We start from the raw sequence: 13,476 nt of genomic DNA on the forward strand, positions 1-13,476 counted from the left end.
TAACATTGTAAATCGGAAAAAAACCGAACGCCCAGGATCAACAAATTGCAATTGGTGAGTAGTTGGCATAGTATACATAGGAATTCATGACAAAAACGTCGTTCAGCTGAAATTGCTGAGCGTAGTGTTTCAAATCTGTCAGCACTTAGCTGATTGTTCTATGGTATTTTTTGACGAAATTTATTGTCATAAAATCACAATGCGTTATACTTACGTGCATGCGTAAACGTGATTTGAAGCACTATATCGAAAAAATCTTACGGACAGATTCGGTTTGCGTCACATGCACAAAGACAGTGTTTATTCTGTATACCGAGAAGCAAATACCAGATTTTTTTGGGGATTCATCGTGCCCCAGTCTCCCCTACGTCATCTGGTAAAACACTGACAACGAGTAAGCGAGCGCACGAGCACAAAAACCAGTTACACTAGGCATTCGACCCTTAGAGAGCTTTAGCGAGCGAGGGCTTTAAAGCTAGTGTGTGATTTATTTTGCACATGAGGATATCTCTGTAAGGTCATTGAAAACGATCCTGAATCGTCTCACAAGCACTGATTTTTTATTTGCAGACAATCATAACCGAAATTCGTTACAAAAATCAATCACTGCAACGCACGTTTCTAACGACAGCTATTCGGCGTGTCAGGCATGTACGATAAGTTGCTTCCAATAAGGTGCATCATGGATTGATTATTTCTGTGTAACGCAGGCAGGTACTTGCTTACTAATACAATGTTCATTTTAATAATGTTACAATAAATATAGTAAAACTGTTAAGAGTACACAGCGAAGCGAGTTGATATCAGATTGACCTGTCACAGTATTTCTTGTCACGGTACTGTTAATCCAATCGAGGTAGTAATCAACTCTGCTGTATATACCAGGTGATTTTTTGTTCCCACAGCCTATGCCCCATGAAACTACGCCAACTTGAACGTTGTCGCACAGCATTGGACCGCCGCTATCACCCTGGTGAGAAATGGAAAAAGATGAATGCTTAAAAGACCAAGTCGGAGTTGATTGATGTCCCCAACAAACTATGAAATTTTTCGCATATTCGAAAGTATAATTTGTTTACGGAGAATCTGAAAAGACTTTCACCTGGCAACTATCAATGCCCCCTTCGTCAACACCTGCGCATAGTTGACTGTCTCTCCTGACACCCGAATAAACTTGGTGCCTACATTTTTCGGCTGTTATCAATGGCACTCGAACCTTCCTTAGCACATCACCGTAGCCTACCTGTATATAAAAATTGAGTGTCTTTCAGCAGGTACCTCATTCTTGTACAAAAACGTAAATTGAATATGCAATACGGAGAGTGATAACGTACATCCGAACCTGGTTTCAGCCGCCCCCAGCCCACGACGGTACAGATTGGAAATTTGGTTTGGGCAAGCGTATCGTCAATAGAATTTGGAATAGGAGATGGATAGACAAATCGGGTTATCCTGAAGGGCTCCGTGAGCTTGGGATAATGGACAATAATGCCGGTGAGACGGTTGAAAGAGCGAGAAGGTGAAAACTCGTGTAACAACGATTCGGAAACGTGGCACACGAACAATAAAATAGAAAAAAACTTTCTTTCGTAAATCAATTTATCACTGTATTTGCGTTCGAATTATGCTCTATAGGTATTACTTATGCACTTCGTGAATGCAATGAAATAGTCCGTCAACGAAATCTTACTCGATACAGGCCAATATCGTGATGCATGGTTCTTGGGTTGTACAACGGATGAGGTATCACTAAATTTATCAATTTTATCTGTATTGTACTGCCGTAAAGATTCTTAACTCCAGTGGAACCAGCCACGGCTACAAACACTCGTGGATTTATAAGTTTAAATTTTCCGCTCCTCAATTTTCTGCAATGTAAAAAGGGGATAAAATTAAACCTCAACGGCGTTAGATAAGCAGATTTTCATTATTATTTTCGTCCCACAAACGAAAGACGTTAGCCAAATTTCGAACTCACTTACGAAACCATACAATGTGCTGCTGATAAAATGAACTTTGGAAGGATGTAACTGCCACCGCATAAATGACGCTGATATCGTCGTTGAATCGAAACCTAGACGAACAACACGCATCGGAATCGATAATGTCTTATATATATATTATATGTGTTGACTGCTTAATTTTATTAGATTTTTCCAACAGTTTCTTATTCACGTATCCAGAGTATGTGGTTTTGATTGAGCTGACGATTAAATAAGAAAACACGCATGCGTACTATGAATGGAAAGTCTTCTATGCTGGTTCGTTTTCCGCCTACAACACGGATGTCCAAACCATGCCCTTTGAGAGCTGCAGACTTTGATCCCGTAGGCTTTAAATGGATGAAGGATAGAAAATCACACAGGTGCAATACCGTTAAAATTCGCTTCGCATTCATACTCGAGAGGCCAAGGGAAAATTTGGCATGAGGTATCTTCTATTTGCAAGTATGGGCATGATTACTTTTTGACATTACATAAAAATAAACATCATACTTTCTATAATCATGAAGTTGCACCTACTATGTTTACCTATATTACTTTAAAATGGGCCAGTGAAGTGGCTAATTTCTACACGTTGCTGCCAGATCTTGATTGAACAAATTAACCGCAATCAAATGTTTAAATTCAATGAATCTCGACTCATTTCAAACATCAAAATTACGGAGGATACTTTATTATGCATCAATATACAATTGTATTAAATACGCTATGAGATCAAAATATAATATTCTCAAAAAAAATTATTCTTGGTGAATAACGAATATGTAATGCCTGCATGATAATATTTCGCATAATTATTCACACAAAAAAATCGCTTTATTGGTACAGAATAAAATCAACGTTTAATATCGCGCATCAAATTCGAATAAGGTCTTTGCTATTCCCTCGCTGACTGTGGAGTGAAAATATTTTGTAGACAAAAATTGGGGCATAACGATTTTGTTATTAGCAATTGTTATTTTACTTGTGCTCTGTGTACAAACAAAACTTTGTATCATTTTATATGTAAGAAAATGTATAGCTCAATGACTTGAAGCAGTGTTAAACAAGTTGATAACGTAACACCAAATGTACAGTGAAGATGTATTCTAGTACAATTTTAAAGAGTTAAATTAAAAATACAGACAAAAGGCATAAAATTAGGGCATGAATTAGAATGAATGTAACTTAATTATGTCACATAGATATCTCTATGCAGTCTCTGCAAGTTCCTTTTGCGTTGACATCTGTCCTTGTATTTTCATCTCCATTACATCCATAATAGCTTCCCTTATTTTACTCTTTTCAAGTCCAATTTGTTGAATTTTCTCCATCTGCTCCGTTACATAATTCACTCTTCTTTTGAAATAATCTTTCGCACCTTGGATGTCCTTCTGCGCGTAATATCCAGTCCCAATATCAACTATCACCGTCTCTGTATCAGCTAATTTCCCCGTAACGTACATCGAACCTGTCAGTGGCACGAGTATCTCTTTTCCTGCAAAACAAAATTGATACTGATCAATATTTTCAAGACTTGAACCTGCGAGATTAGAGATCATACAATAAACTATATAATGTTAAAAAAGTAAATTGCATACCAGTCAATCAATATTAAAAAATCCTAGATCAAATGTGAGACAATGATAAGGAGCTTATAATTATAATGATCCACTAAGTAAATAAAGTAAGTTCGTGGATTGAAATTGTTACTGGCATTGCAAATATTGGAGAAAGAATACCCTGCAGATAAATAGGCACAGTGAAGCCTAGCTCAGTGAAGAAAAAAAATCTGAACACAGTGGTAATGGGATTGGAATTCAGATCAACTTCTTGTTGAGGAAAAGAAAATTTGGGAAAGTTGAAAATCTCAAAAGGGTCTTGCCTGATTGACTGACATCAGGAATAGGATTTAAAGGTAATGGCAATCTTAAAGACGCGTGAATGATGCATGGCTCATAACCTCCAAATTATAATCGGTTAGCTAGGGATTGGAGAAAATGAAGTGGTTTAAGGAAGGCTTACCCTTAGCGGACGGGGTAAGCTTCTCAAGACTAGTTCCGGACTCTTGGAACTTGTTTTGAGCGATTTTTAGGGTCTGCAGCGAGTCCTGGAAAACACCAAGTTCCTGATCCAATTGTTGCTTCAATTGTGTAAGCTGCTGGAGATTCAACTTCGTCAGGTCAATCTGCTGTAACATCGGGCCCTCGGTTGCAGATATTTGCGACATGATTTCGACGTTATTTTACGCTGTTTGTCAAGCGAATGATTGAGCATATAAATTCTGAATTGCCGCACGATTCGACTGCTCGATCTATGACCATACCGGGATAGGCATTGCTCACGTTACGCACATTTCAGCCGTAGAGCATGAGCTTGGATCCGGTGATCGTAGATGGCGCACCTACACGTCTATGTAAGCGACGTCCAGAACAGCTAAGAATATGGAGCGTGTAGGAGGGAATCTTGGTGTTATAAGACGTATGCCGATTTTGGCTGCAAATAGTGCTCGCGGTGCTAGCGCTGTGAAACGTAAGTTGCCCAACTGACTATGGTTTAAAATGTAGTAAGTTAATTATGTAATTAATTAATATCGATCAGGGCCACGTCGGTTATTGTATGTACCCTTATTTGCAGTCCATTAGAGAGTGCCCTCTTTCTATACACTGCTAGGCTACAAAATTCGAAAAACCCATGGAGCTAGGAAAAATCGCAGACTGCTAGCCTTGGGTTATGTTTCGTAATGGTTGGCAGAGTCTGGGGGGATTTACGGATAATTCTACTAACCTGCACTTACCTACTCGTCTTGTAGGATCTGGACGTAAAATCAAGTCGGCATAGCAGAACACTGCAATATTCTTCCGCGAAATACCACTGCAAATAATTGATTCTAGCGATTTTTAAAATCACCCGTAATTTTTCGAACAAACTGTAAGGCCTTAGTGTTGCTTGCGATTTCTGGGAACGGTTAACTTTTTCAGTCCAAAAATGATAACTAGAACTCTTTTGGATCAACAACTGCAAACGTGTGCCAAAATATGAGAGAATTTCTCCGTTTTTCGCCTGTGACTTTTGATCCACAGCTCCCAGCAATTTTAGACTATGCATAATCGATTATTTTTACTTTATAATATATCGAAACAGCTTCTGAAATCATTAGTTTTAGGGTTTTTTGAACAAAATCCAGTGAGCAACCATAATTTTTATAGCTGTCATTTCAGAGGCAACAAGTTTTCATTCTAAATCGATTGCAGGCCACAGGATCTCGGAAAAAAAGATTACACACGTCCTAAGATTTGTGTTTTTTCGGGTCCGAGATTTTTTCACCCGCCGCCCGAGCTTTGCATCACTTTTTGACAAATCAAGATTTTTACATGATGAACTCACGCACAATTCTGCTGTCCTGCCGTTTACGTATACAAACGAGATAACAAGCTTTTGCTGTAGAAGTAATTTCCAAGTGTTTTCCAATTAATTGGGACCCGGAGAACACAGAAATGATGACATGAGCATTTTTACAGTAACTATTGCGAAGTCATAATAAAACCAATTAATGTATTCGTACAGATCTAGTATCCTTACTGCAATTCGATAAAATGGGTAGTTCATCAGTATCAGCAAGTTTTCAAATACTTGCTCAAAATATTGTCAATTTTGGCTGGAAAAGTGCGAAAAGTTAGGAACCGTTCTCGCATCAGTCACTAAAATTCACCAATTTATCAAAGCTATCGAATTCTTTACAACAGTCAGTGAACTGGCGCATTTTGTTACCAGGATATTCATTTGCTGCAGATATCTGTACCGCAAAATGGGGGTGTGAACGAGGCTTAAGAATACCGAGGTAAAATCACCGTGACTCAAACCATCCAAGTGTCACTTACCTGTCAACATATTAAAGTTCCCTCAGAATAACTCCGAGTTGAGTTATTCTTCTCAGCCATCAAGGAGAAAATGATTCACAGTTTATTTATAATAAATTCATCAGGGTAAGTTTGTTTCTATATAACAAGTTAGTTCATAAACCTGAGAAATAACCGTGACATAGCCTAAAAATTTGTCACCTTTCAGAGATGTATTTATGGAAAAACATTGGAAAAGTGCGGTCGCGCGATCCCTGTGTGATTATTTTTTTGACCAACAACGTAGAGTTTCTTCACCTGAAGACACGCCACCAGTTATTGCAACACCGCATCATTATTTGATCAGCATATATCGCTGCAATATGTTTTTTGTCGCTGTGTGTATGACGGAAGGTACGCTGTTGCTAGCTTCATAGTATTATATCTTTGCTAATTTTAATGTGATCTCATCATTTTTGTTACATTGGTTGATTACAGTTATAATTCTCACGCTGCTGGTAAATATTACATACTTATCGACTGTTTCAGTTCCGCCACTGTTTGTTATCGAGTTTTTACACAGAGTAGTAGACACGTTTGAAGACTACTTCAGTGAATGTACAGAAACAATAATAAAAGAGAATTATGTTGTTGTTTATGAATTGTTGGACGAAATGTTAGACAATGGTTTTCCGTTGGCGACAGAATCAAATATCCTCAAAGAACTGATTAAACCACCCAATATTTTAAGAACGATAGCTAATACCGTAACAGGGAAGTCTAAGTAAGTAAAATAACATTACTACTACGGCTATGAGTACAGTAATACTGACAGTTGCTTACCATATTGTACAATTTTCAGTGTGAGTGCAATCTTGCCAAGTGGCCAATTGTCAAATGTACCCTGGCGAAGAACGGGTGTTAAATACACAAATAATGAAGCTTACTTCGATGTTGTTGAGGAAGTTGATGCTATAATTGACAAAACTGGGGCAACAGTTTTTGCAGAAATCCAAGGCTATGTATGAATCGTAAAGTTATATTTTGTAAAAGAAATTCTTATAAACCAGAAATGGAAGCTCTCAATGAATCATATGATAACAAGGCAATATTAATTTTCAGATTGATTGCTGTATTAAATTGAGTGGCATGCCTGATCTCACACTTTCATTCATGAATCCAAGATTATTTGATGATGTCAGCTTCCATCCATGTGTTAGGTTCAAGCGATGGGAGGTTTGTGTCTACATTTATAACATAAATGTAAACAATATTGACTCACAGGCAGAATAACTTATACTATTTTAGTCCGAGAGAATATTGTCCTTCATTCCACCAGATGGTAACTTCCGACTTCTGTCCTACCATATCGGGTCACAAAGTATTGTGGCAATTCCTATATACGTAAGGCATAATATAAGCCTAAAGGAATCTGGTGGCGGCAGATTGGATATTACAGTTGGGCCTAAACAAACTGTTGGACGAACTGTAAGCAATTTTATGCAATCTTTTAAGCTTTGAATATGTTTGAAAAAAACTGTAAGTGATTTGCAATTCGTAAAACTATTTTTATGCTGTGTTAATTTCATACATTATATCTGATATTTACGGATCAAGATAAGGACAAGGGTTGTGATTGATATTGCTTAATTCTCTTTTTTAGGTAGAAAATGTTAATATCGAAATTCCCATGCCAAAATCAGTGTTAAATTGTAGTTTGGTACCCAATCAAGGAAAGTACTCTTTTGATCCAGTCAGTAAAGTACTTGTGTGGGATATTGGAAGAATAGATGTTGCGAAATTGCCCAATCTTCGAGGAAGTGTAAGTTGTAATAGAAAAAATTGAACAATACTAATAATACTACAAAAAAAAAAATTTGACTGACTTCATTGTTGTCATTTCTTAATTTTCAAGATCACTATTCAAAATGGGGCGACCGTCACAGAATCAAATCCTGCTATCAATGTAAGTCTTATTATTATAACAAGTTTATTTTAGCATTGTCTCAACTTCGTATACTCCTAATGACGTCTAATAAGGAATCGTTCTAAACGCTTTTACTTTTAGGTTCATTTCACAATCAACCAGCTTGCTGTGTCTGGCTTGAAAGTAAACAGGCTCGACATGTATGGTGAAAAATATAAGCCGTTCAAAGGTGTAAAATATATTACAAAAGCTGGTAGATTTCAAATCAGAATGTGAATCCCCACCGCTATCAATTTTAATATATCAAAGGTAGAAAATATATTACTTATTACAAATTTTTGTGAGTTAATACAATTCTGGTACCATCAAAACCTCAATATTTTTGCTCCTAGATTTACCAATAATTCTTCCACTATCGAAATCTGCCATTAACTTACAAACGAAAACAACAGAACAACTTACGTTTAACAATTATTTTGCACTACTCTAAATTCTACTTTTTTTGTCACGTTCTTAAATTTTTACACAGTATTTTCCTTGCCTCCAAATCTTCCCAGGTTGGGTGCGTAGCATATGTATGTAGACGTTCCATATTAGTTGCATAAATTGTATGATTGTTGATGAGATTCTTGTGGATCTATGGTCAAATATTGTCACGTATATGCATAATGCAACAGTGTAGTGATGCAAATATTTGGTGAAAAACATTGGAGAAATGTCCTATATTTTCACTAATTCAACGTATTTACGTAAGATTAATGATCTCATTCAAGACAGTAAACAGTTGTGAGTTTCAAAATTTATATCCTGTTATTTTTTCCAAGAATTGGTTTGTTGTTATACTCATCCGAATATTTAGGCATATTTAATTAACACACCGTAACAAATATATTCATCAAACTCATACCTTCAATGCTTGTTGAAGATTAGCCACATTAACAGGATCGGGAGTCGGTGAGGTAGTTTGTGTTGAACATGCCAATGCAAATGCATTTGCTTGTTCCGCTTCTTCAAGTGTTTGCTTCATTGCAGGTACTTGTCCTTCAGGCTCCACTATATTTGTAGCCATACTGGATAATTCATATATTATTCGTTATAGACGCACACATGAAATTTACGGAAAATCTAGCACTATCCTTTTACATACTCTATCAAATTAGAAAATAAATCGGAGGCTTTAAACTATGATTGAAATTCGAAGAAGTCAAATCGGTACAAAAAAATTTCAGAAATAAGGGAATAAGCACTAAAGTAACGATCTTATGCAAAATGTAACATTAGTCCCTACTTCCAGCCTATTCCGATTTTATTCATAAATATGAATCTATGCTGTACCTAAAATTTGACGTGTTGGTTATGTAGGATGTATTTCTGGTCCATGAACTGGGTACTGGTTCACCTATGTTATGAATAAATGATCCTTCTCGCACCGAGAAACCTTTCCGTCGAGTTATTACGGCTGTGAGTATATTTTTGAGAAATACCTGTAAGTATAAGAATTGGGTTGTTATTTTTCACTCACATCATGGGTAAAACCGACTGAAGAATAGAATAAACAATGTACTTTCCCGAATCCAGAACATTGCACAATCTGATTACTTCAGTATAGCAAAATTCTCGTAGCTATAGCATATTCGTACCTGAGTAGCAGCTATAATTATTTGAGCTGTATTTTCTTCAGCTCCATCCATATTATTCTCCCATGCAGCAAGCATTAGTCTAGCTAAAACGAAGGTACGATCTGGCAGCAAAAGCTCTTGCGCGCTGGAATGATTGGCACCTATAGGTTCGTCTCCAACCAGTGACGAACTTTGGCCCAAGACTTCAACGTAGACATCTGCAGGCTGAAATATGCAGCTTTTATATTCTTAACATAAATTTTCTCAGGTTGTATTTGCTTTTTTTTCATACAAAAATATCTGCTTTCAAATATTTGACACAGCCTTATGGCCACTTTATACATATTTCCAGAGATCAATAATGAATGAATACTTCTATATGTTAGCAATAAAATATCAAATTCCTAACAGATACCCATTTAACACTATAGTGCCTGCTATCGCACATTCACTAATTTGGCAAAATGGCAATTTTTATTTATAAGTTCATGAATTTTAATCAAACATTTTGGAAGAGTGTTACAGGCTCTCTGGTATCCTAAGGTCTTCAAATCATAAGTTCACCAACAGGTAATTAATGGCAAAAATGTTTAAAACTAAATTTTTACAAAATTTTAACAGAAATATGTATAGCAATTTTAAAAAATAATATTCTTCAACTGAATCCGAGTACTGGCACTATATGGTTAATCATGGATTTTTTAATATTATTGCAAAAACAGCTTCTTACTTCAAAATTTGATTTGTCTGTTTTATATTTTCGTTTCAATCGCAGCCTTTTCTCTAGCATTTTTTCTTTATCAAGATGAGCATTTGTATGATTGTGTTTGTTAGTTCGGACTGTTGTCACAGACGCTAACCCCTGTACTTTGTTGAACAAGCAGAGTAGAAATTCATTGTGCAAATGGACTTGATCCTCAGTCATAATGTTGCGCGCCTCGCAGTCAAATTCTTCTTTAGTTGTCTGAGAAAATCAAATAAGTGTATGATTAAAAAAAAAAAGTAGCAAAACGATTCTTGGATATCAAGACTCAGGTAAGATATTGGTGTACCTTCATCTGAAACCACAGCTTCATTTTTTCAAAGTACCTGTAACCACAATATGATAATTAAGTATGTGTACACCCAAAGTCCATTGCGATTCCAAGGAAATCAGTAAAGGGTGAATTCAAAGTGACAGATCAGAAAGGTTTTTAACCGCTGTATTAGTATAATCAGTTATTACAGTATCATACCAAGTCAGGTTGTCGCAATATTTACAAAAGGTAATTGAGCTTAAATTGTATACACACATTGCACACATAATGTTGAGTGACATAAAAACAAACTTACAGTTTTGCGTTATCACCTAGCGATGCGACAAGGCTTTTTCTTGCTACGGTCAACTCTTTCGACGATGTCATACCGCAATCGAACCGTTCGAATTTATTTGTGACAATAAACAGACATCTATTTGCACGCGACTCTTACATTGACATTTCGACACCTAACAACATAAGCGAACTCACTAACACGATCGTATAAAGTTGTGTATATTGTTCCTCTTACATCGTGACATTGTTGCGTGCAAACGAGAAAGCAATTTTGTGCAGATTTGTGAACGTTGAGTGCGTCAGATGCGCGCGCATCAAAGTTTAATAAATTTCAATCACAAGGTTGGCGACAATGATTGTTGACAATTTGTTGGGAACAGGGAAAATTGACTGTATGCAGGCTGCAGTGACTTAACCTCGCAAAGAGACCAAATACGACGATCGGACAATGACAATTTACCCCATTCTGTTGCGACAAATCCATTAACATACCGCAGTAGAAAGTATAATTAAATACTCTGCCAAAATGGCAAGTCAAATAAGTACAGCGATGGACAGCTTAAATGCTGCTGTAAAGTCGAATATAATACCAAACCAAGAATACCTTCTGCAAGGTTCGGTTATGGACAGTGCGGTGGAAGTCTTATTGCAAAGATTGAGAGGATTGTGTGATAACGTTGATAGTAGGCCGGAGACTTTTCGTGATCATGAAATGTGTTTCAGTATCAGGAGGTAAATCTCATTCTCTTTTTGCTGGTATACATTGTCGTTATTCACCCAGAGTGCTTAGTACTTCACATTGTTTGCATATTTTCTAGGTTTCAGATGCGGCTTTAAAATTGTAACTTGCCTATTGTGACAATTTATATTTCACGATAATAATATAATGAGCCATTATTTTCTTCCAGCAAAATTTAAAAATTTACTTTGTGTTTTAAAAAAGAAGAGCATTTCAAATATAAATTTTAACCTTTCAGAGGTCCTCCGCCAGAACAACCATTGTCGCTGAGGGTGAGAAGAGCCTTAGATCATCAGGATATGCCTTGGCAGCTACGTTACATCGGACAACCCGAGCTAGGTGACAAGTCTAGACCGACAATAGTGCGAAGCAGTATAGACATTGCAACAAGCAGTACAGTTGTTGAATTCCTCACAGAATTGGGATGTAGAATAGATTTTGAGTATATTGTACAGGGATACATGTTCCGAAAGGGTAGAATGAAAGTAACTGTAGCAAAAATATTTAAAATGGTTCAAGTGAAAATACCGGATAATGTAGAACCCATATCTCAAAGCTACTTGGTCGAATTGAGCGTGCTTGCTCCACGTGGACAAGATGCAATAGCTGAAGACATGAGAATATTCGCCGAACAGTTAAGACCTTTAGTTCAGCTTGAAAAAATTGATTATAAACGACTGAGTCATTAGGGGGTTTAGAATCAGTGTCCATAAATGAATCACTGATGAATAGTTCCTAATATACAGTTGGGTACAATGTTGTCTTTTCAGATTTCAGTGTGCGAGAACTATATAGCAGAAATGATAATACATCGTAGTTCTCTTATTGCGAATTTTCAAGAGGAATCTTTATGCAAGTATTATTTCAATATTTCCTACTGCAATGACCCATAGAGATTTTTTATATTGTACTATTGGATATTTACATTTGAATCAGATCCATAAAATTAGAATGAATTTATAAAGTATTGAACAAAGTCCAATAAAGATCCGACATCGATGCTACAATTAGTCATGTTATGATACAGAAACTACTAATTTTTAACTCTTCGAATGAAGTAAAGTATTTTAAAATAATGAATAAGTACTCGCAACTGAAATTGAACTCAATCTCATTTTTAAATCTCCAACACCTACCGAACTCAATAAATATGAACTCTTGTGATTATTGCAAAAGTGTGATGAGCATGATGAAAGGGATACTAGAAGATACGTGATTTCCTGATAATCTGTTATGATTGTCAAACACCTGCAGCATGTAATTTGAGGGATGGTTGAAAGTTTGTACTATGTCTATGATAAGGCAGGACTATACCAATCATTTGCTCAGGGATGTAGGACTAATGGATGCAGTATGAGATTGGCTGGGCAGCAAAATAACAATGTGAAGAGAGATAATGAGTGTAAGGGTCACTAATTGTAAGCCACATTGGATCGTACCTTTCAACCGGAATTTTAAGGATTAGGTAATGGTACTTGATATCCTTTTAATATTGACTAACCATTTCCTCCCAGTTAGGAAGGCAGAGTGAAAAAAGTACTATGAGGTAGTCTAGCAATTTGTAAATGCTGGAAGGTAAATAAAAAAATTAGCTAGTATTAAATCGTTTAGTAAATAATCCTTAATGGTTAAAGAAAAGAACCGATGCAAAATTCTCGGGCCATTTTAACTATATTAACTGGGAATGGAGAGTCGAGAGTTGCGTTATTGAAAATGAATCCGTGGATATTGATAACTCAAATGGCTTCGCGTTGTCGATCAGGTAACGATTATGCACCCACATCAATGTTTCGAGTATCAATGTTTTTGATTGATGGGTTTTAAAGTCGATACATCGATAATCGATGGAAAATATTGGACTATCGACATCATCATGTCAGGAATAAATTGAATTTCTGTGCCAACATCTGTCGGTAACTCATCTATAGAAATTTTCTATTAAATTTCTCACTGTTAATTAGAATGTTTCAATAATTTAATTTTGTCCAATGTAATTTATATTTAGTTCTCATATTTTATTTTTATTTTGAATAATAATGATAATTCAAAACTTGAAA

The 13,476-nt window shown here is 36.2% G+C and overlaps 4 protein-coding genes across 5 annotated transcripts; 2 read left to right on the forward strand and 2 right to left on the reverse strand.

Moving 5' to 3' along the window:
- Nucleotides 1–2,645: 2,645 nt before the first annotated feature.
- Nucleotides 2,646–4,338, reverse strand: LOC124177522 (prefoldin subunit 5). The gene is made up of 2 exons (XM_046559957.1): nucleotides 4,008–4,338; nucleotides 2,646–3,480 (listed from the first exon to the last, which is right to left on the reverse strand). Exons 1-2 carry the CDS (start codon nucleotides 4,210–4,212, stop codon nucleotides 3,194–3,196), a joined length of 492 nt encoding a protein of 163 aa, XP_046415913.1. The 5' UTR covers nucleotides 4,213–4,338; the 3' UTR covers nucleotides 2,646–3,193.
- Nucleotides 4,339–5,788: 1,450 nt separating this feature from the next.
- On the forward strand, nucleotides 5,789–11,791 carry LOC124177519 (AP-3 complex subunit mu-1). Of its 2 annotated transcripts, XM_046559954.1 has the most exons (10): nucleotides 5,789–5,968; nucleotides 6,051–6,235; nucleotides 6,371–6,605; nucleotides 6,684–6,843; nucleotides 6,944–7,057; nucleotides 7,130–7,309; nucleotides 7,485–7,643; nucleotides 7,737–7,787; nucleotides 7,890–8,057; nucleotides 11,658–11,791. In XM_046559954.1, the coding sequence occupies exons 1-9, from the start codon at nucleotides 5,934–5,936 to the stop codon at nucleotides 8,022–8,024; spliced, it is 1,254 nt and encodes a 417-aa protein (XP_046415910.1). In that variant the 5' UTR covers nucleotides 5,789–5,933; the 3' UTR covers nucleotides 8,025–8,057; nucleotides 11,658–11,791. The 2 variants fall into 2 exon arrangements, with proteins under 2 accessions (XP_046415910.1, XP_046415909.1); XM_046559953.1 differs by lacking the exon at nucleotides 11,658–11,791 and having other exon boundaries at nucleotides 7,890–8,083.
- LOC124177520 (transcriptional adapter 1-like) lies at nucleotides 8,142–10,918 on the reverse strand. The gene is made up of 7 exons (XM_046559955.1): nucleotides 10,700–10,918; nucleotides 10,420–10,456; nucleotides 10,098–10,331; nucleotides 9,389–9,592; nucleotides 9,084–9,232; nucleotides 8,656–8,818; nucleotides 8,142–8,385 (listed from the first exon to the last, which is right to left on the reverse strand). Exons 1-7 carry the CDS (start codon nucleotides 10,768–10,770, stop codon nucleotides 8,254–8,256), a joined length of 990 nt encoding a protein of 329 aa, XP_046415911.1. The 5' UTR covers nucleotides 10,771–10,918; the 3' UTR covers nucleotides 8,142–8,253.
- LOC124177521 (mediator of RNA polymerase II transcription subunit 18) lies at nucleotides 10,945–13,476 on the forward strand. The gene is made up of 2 exons (XM_046559956.1): nucleotides 10,945–11,412; nucleotides 11,658–13,476. Exons 1-2 carry the CDS (start codon nucleotides 11,207–11,209, stop codon nucleotides 12,106–12,108), a joined length of 657 nt encoding a protein of 218 aa, XP_046415912.1. The 5' UTR covers nucleotides 10,945–11,206; the 3' UTR covers nucleotides 12,109–13,476.

Source organism: Neodiprion fabricii, chromosome 3, assembly GCF_021155785.1.
Source record: "Neodiprion fabricii isolate iyNeoFabr1 chromosome 3, iyNeoFabr1.1, whole genome shotgun sequence".
In the NCBI taxonomy this organism is placed as follows: domain Eukaryota; kingdom Metazoa; phylum Arthropoda; class Insecta; order Hymenoptera; family Diprionidae; genus Neodiprion; species Neodiprion fabricii.

Bases quoted from the DNA above. Each gene is read 5' to 3' on its own strand.
- LOC124177522 (XM_046559957.1), bottom strand. From the start codon at position 4,212: ATGTCGCAAATATCTGCAACCGAGGGCCCGATGTTACAGCAGATTGAC. The intron at 3,481-4,007 runs GTAAGCCTTCCT...TTTGTTTTGCAG, and splicing joins GCTTACCCCGTCCGCTAAGG to GAAAAGAGATACTCGTGCCA.
- LOC124177521 (XM_046559956.1), top strand. From the start codon at position 11,207: ATGGCAAGTCAAATAAGTACAGCGATGGACAGCTTAAATGCTGCTGTA. The intron at 11,413-11,657 runs GTAAATCTCATT...TTAACCTTTCAG, and splicing joins ATGTGTTTCAGTATCAGGAG to AGGTCCTCCGCCAGAACAAC.
- LOC124177519 (XM_046559954.1), top strand. From the start codon at position 5,934: ATGATTCACAGTTTATTTATAATAAATTCATCAGG. The intron at 5,969-6,050 runs GTAAGTTTGTTT...GTCACCTTTCAG, and splicing joins TTTATAATAAATTCATCAGG to AGATGTATTTATGGAAAAAC. The intron at 6,606-6,683 runs GTAAGTAAAATA...TACAATTTTCAG, and splicing joins ACCGTAACAGGGAAGTCTAA to TGTGAGTGCAATCTTGCCAA.
- LOC124177520 (XM_046559955.1), bottom strand. From the start codon at position 10,770: ATGACATCGTCGAAAGAGTTGACCGTAGCAAGAAAAAGCCTTGTCGCA. The intron at 9,593-10,097 runs GTAAGAAGCTGT...TGCATATTTCAG, and splicing joins CAGACAAATCAAATTTTGAA to CCTGCAGATGTCTACGTTGA. The intron at 9,233-9,388 runs GTACGAATATGC...TTATACTTACAG, and splicing joins TAATTATAGCTGCTACTCAG to GTATTTCTCAAAAATATACT.